At 37.9% G+C, this 2,500-nt stretch overlaps 1 protein-coding gene across 3 annotated transcripts in view; it reads left to right on the top strand.

Annotated features, from left to right (window-relative positions):
• Positions 1-2,500, top strand: part of LOC144977657 (b(0,+)-type amino acid transporter 1-like) — a 25,014-nt gene that overhangs the window by 20,127 nt on the left and 2,387 nt on the right. For all 3 annotated transcript variants that reach the window (XM_078923091.1, XM_078923093.1, XM_078923092.1), the window contains 2 exons: positions 388-484; positions 2,245-2,394. In XM_078923091.1, the coding sequence (XP_078779217.1) occupies positions 388-484; positions 2,245-2,394 (247 nt within the window). The remainder of the gene's footprint in view (positions 1-387; positions 485-2,244; positions 2,395-2,500) is intronic.

Below are 2,500 nucleotides of genomic sequence, written 5' to 3'. Positions count from 1 at the left end.
CATTTATTCACCATAGGGGAGATTTGTCTCTAAGATCTATTCTAATGGAAGACTGTGAAATAATCCTGACGTCAGCCGCAGTGCAGCGCCGCAAGTTGAGCAAGGGCGAGATGACTTATTCAAGTACACACATTGCAGCTGAGGGTGATCGAACTCGGTACCTTTCGGGTACGAAGCAAAGACCGTCCCGCTGAGCCACGCTGCCCCTTGACTTGACATGTAGGACGAGGCATTACGGCCACTGGGTGATATTTCAAATCTTTCCAAGAGAGACAACGCTGGTACTCATTTACACCCGAGTACAGTGATTGAATGTAAGTAATGACATAATTAATACCGTTTTGAGCCGATGGGTCACATATCTACAGTTTTTCCTTATGGTTTCAGGATGATATTCGCTGCTGCAAGAGATGAAAACTTACCGGAAGTCCTTTCGTTTGTCAATGTCAAACAGAACACGCCCCTCACGTCCATGCTCTTTACGGTAATGTTTCACGCTTATCATATTCCATTGTATTTTAATTTATACCGTCATGCAATAATGTAAATTAATCACCGCGTCATTTTAAAAATGTGACCCTTCGTCTCGAAACGGTATTATGTCGGAATGAATTGGACCCCGAAAAGTGACTTTAGAATTAAATTGATAGTAAATACCAATTTTTGAGCTTTTGCATTGTGAGAAAGTATCCTCATTCTGTAACATAACAAATCGAAACAAACCCCAAGTTTCATGTTTTTGTCAATAAATTCAATTTTTTGCACCCAAGTCATCCCGACATAATACCGTTTAGAGACGGTGAGTCAGAAATACAATAGTATGCTTGAATTCCTCTTGGCACCCGTCTGGACCGTCGGAGCCCGTTGGAGAGTGCCACGGCAACCTGTCCAATAGAGAATGAGATTAGCGGAAGAGTAGCGTCCCTTGATTGGACGTCACCGGCGGAAAAGTTATTAGAGAGAGAACGTCATGTTGGTTGTGCGCATGCGTTTCTCGTCCTCGCTTCCGGTGAAAACGGCATAAGACACTTCACCGAAAGCGAGGACGAGAGAGACGTATGCGCAAAAGCATGTTGACGTTCTCTCTGTAAGCTGACGTCCAATACGGGGACGCTACTCTTCCGCTAATCTCATTCTCTATTGTTTTGAAACGCTGACTGGCATAATATTTTTCTTCTTTCTTCTTCTTCTTCTTTTTCTTCTTTCTTCTTCTTCTTTCTTCTTCTTCTTCTTCTTCTTCTTCTCTTCTTCTTCTTCTTTCTTCTTCTTCTTCTTCTCTTTTTTCTTCTTTCTTCTTCTTCTCTTCTTTCTTCTTCTCTTCTTCTTCTTCTTCTTCTCTTCTTCTTCTTCTTCTTTCTTCTTCTTCTTCTTCTTCTTCTTCTTTCTTCTTCTTCTTCTTCTTCTTCTTCTTCTTCTTCTTCTTCTTCTTCTTCTTCTTCTTCTTCTTCTTCTTCTTCTTCTCTCTTCTTCTTCTTCTTCTTCTTCTTCTTCTTCTTCTTCTTCTTCTTCTTCTTCTTCTTCTTCTTCTCTTCTTCTTCTTCTTCTTCTTCTTCTTCTTCTTCTTTTCTTCTTCTTCTTCTTCTTCTTCTTCTTCTTCTTCTTCTTCTTCTTCCTTCTTCTTCTTCTTCTTCTCTTCTTCTCTTCTTCTTCTCTTCTTTCTTCTTCTTCTTCTTCTTTTCTTCTTCTTCTTCTTCTTTTCCTTCTCTTCTTCTTCTTTCTTCTTCTTCTTCTTCTTCTTCTTCTTTTCTTCTTCTTCTTCTTCTTCTTCTTCTTCTTCTTCTCTTCTCTTCTTCTTCTTCTTCTTCTTCTTCTCTTCTTCTTCTTCTTCTTCTTCTTCTTCTTCTTCTTCTTTCTTCTTCCTTCTTCTTCTTCTTCTTCTTCTCTTCTTCTCTTCTTCTTCTTCTTCTTCTTCTTCTTCTTCTTCTTTTCTTCTTCTTCTTCTTCTTCTTCTTCTTCTTCTTTCTTCTTCTTCTCTTCTTCTCTTCTTCTTCTTCTTCTTCTTTCTTCTTCTTTCTTCTTCTTCTTCTTCTTCTTCTTCTTCTTCTTCTTCTTCCCTTCTTCTTCTTTTCTTCTTCTTTCTTCTTCTTCTTCTTCTTCTTCTTCTTCTTCTTCTTCTTCTTCTTCTTCTTCTTCTTCTTCTTCTTCTTTCTTCTTCTTCTTCTTCTTCTTCTTCTTCTTCTCTCTTCTTCTTCTTCTTCTTCTCTTCTTCTTCTTCTTCTTCACCTTCTTCTTCTCTGTTCCCAGATGGTCGTCAGTATCATCTTCGTTCTCCTTGGGGACATCTCCAGCCTCGTGGATTTCTTCAGCTTCACTGCCTGGCTGTTTTACGGTTTGACATTTGGTAGTATCATCATCTTCAGGCTGAGATACAAAGACGAGCCGAGACCCTATAAGGTGGGATGTAATGATAATAATAATAATAATAATAATAATAATAATATAATAATAATAATAATAATAATAATAATAATAATAATAATAATAATAATAATAATAATAA

This window comes from Berghia stephanieae, chromosome 7 (assembly GCF_034508935.2).
Source record: "Berghia stephanieae isolate SIO BIC M18660-M18661 chromosome 7, UCSD_Bste_1.3, whole genome shotgun sequence".
NCBI classification, from domain to species: Eukaryota; Metazoa; Mollusca; class Gastropoda; order Nudibranchia; family Aeolidiidae; genus Berghia; species Berghia stephanieae.
This window is presented reverse-complemented; position numbering and strand designations above follow the sequence as displayed.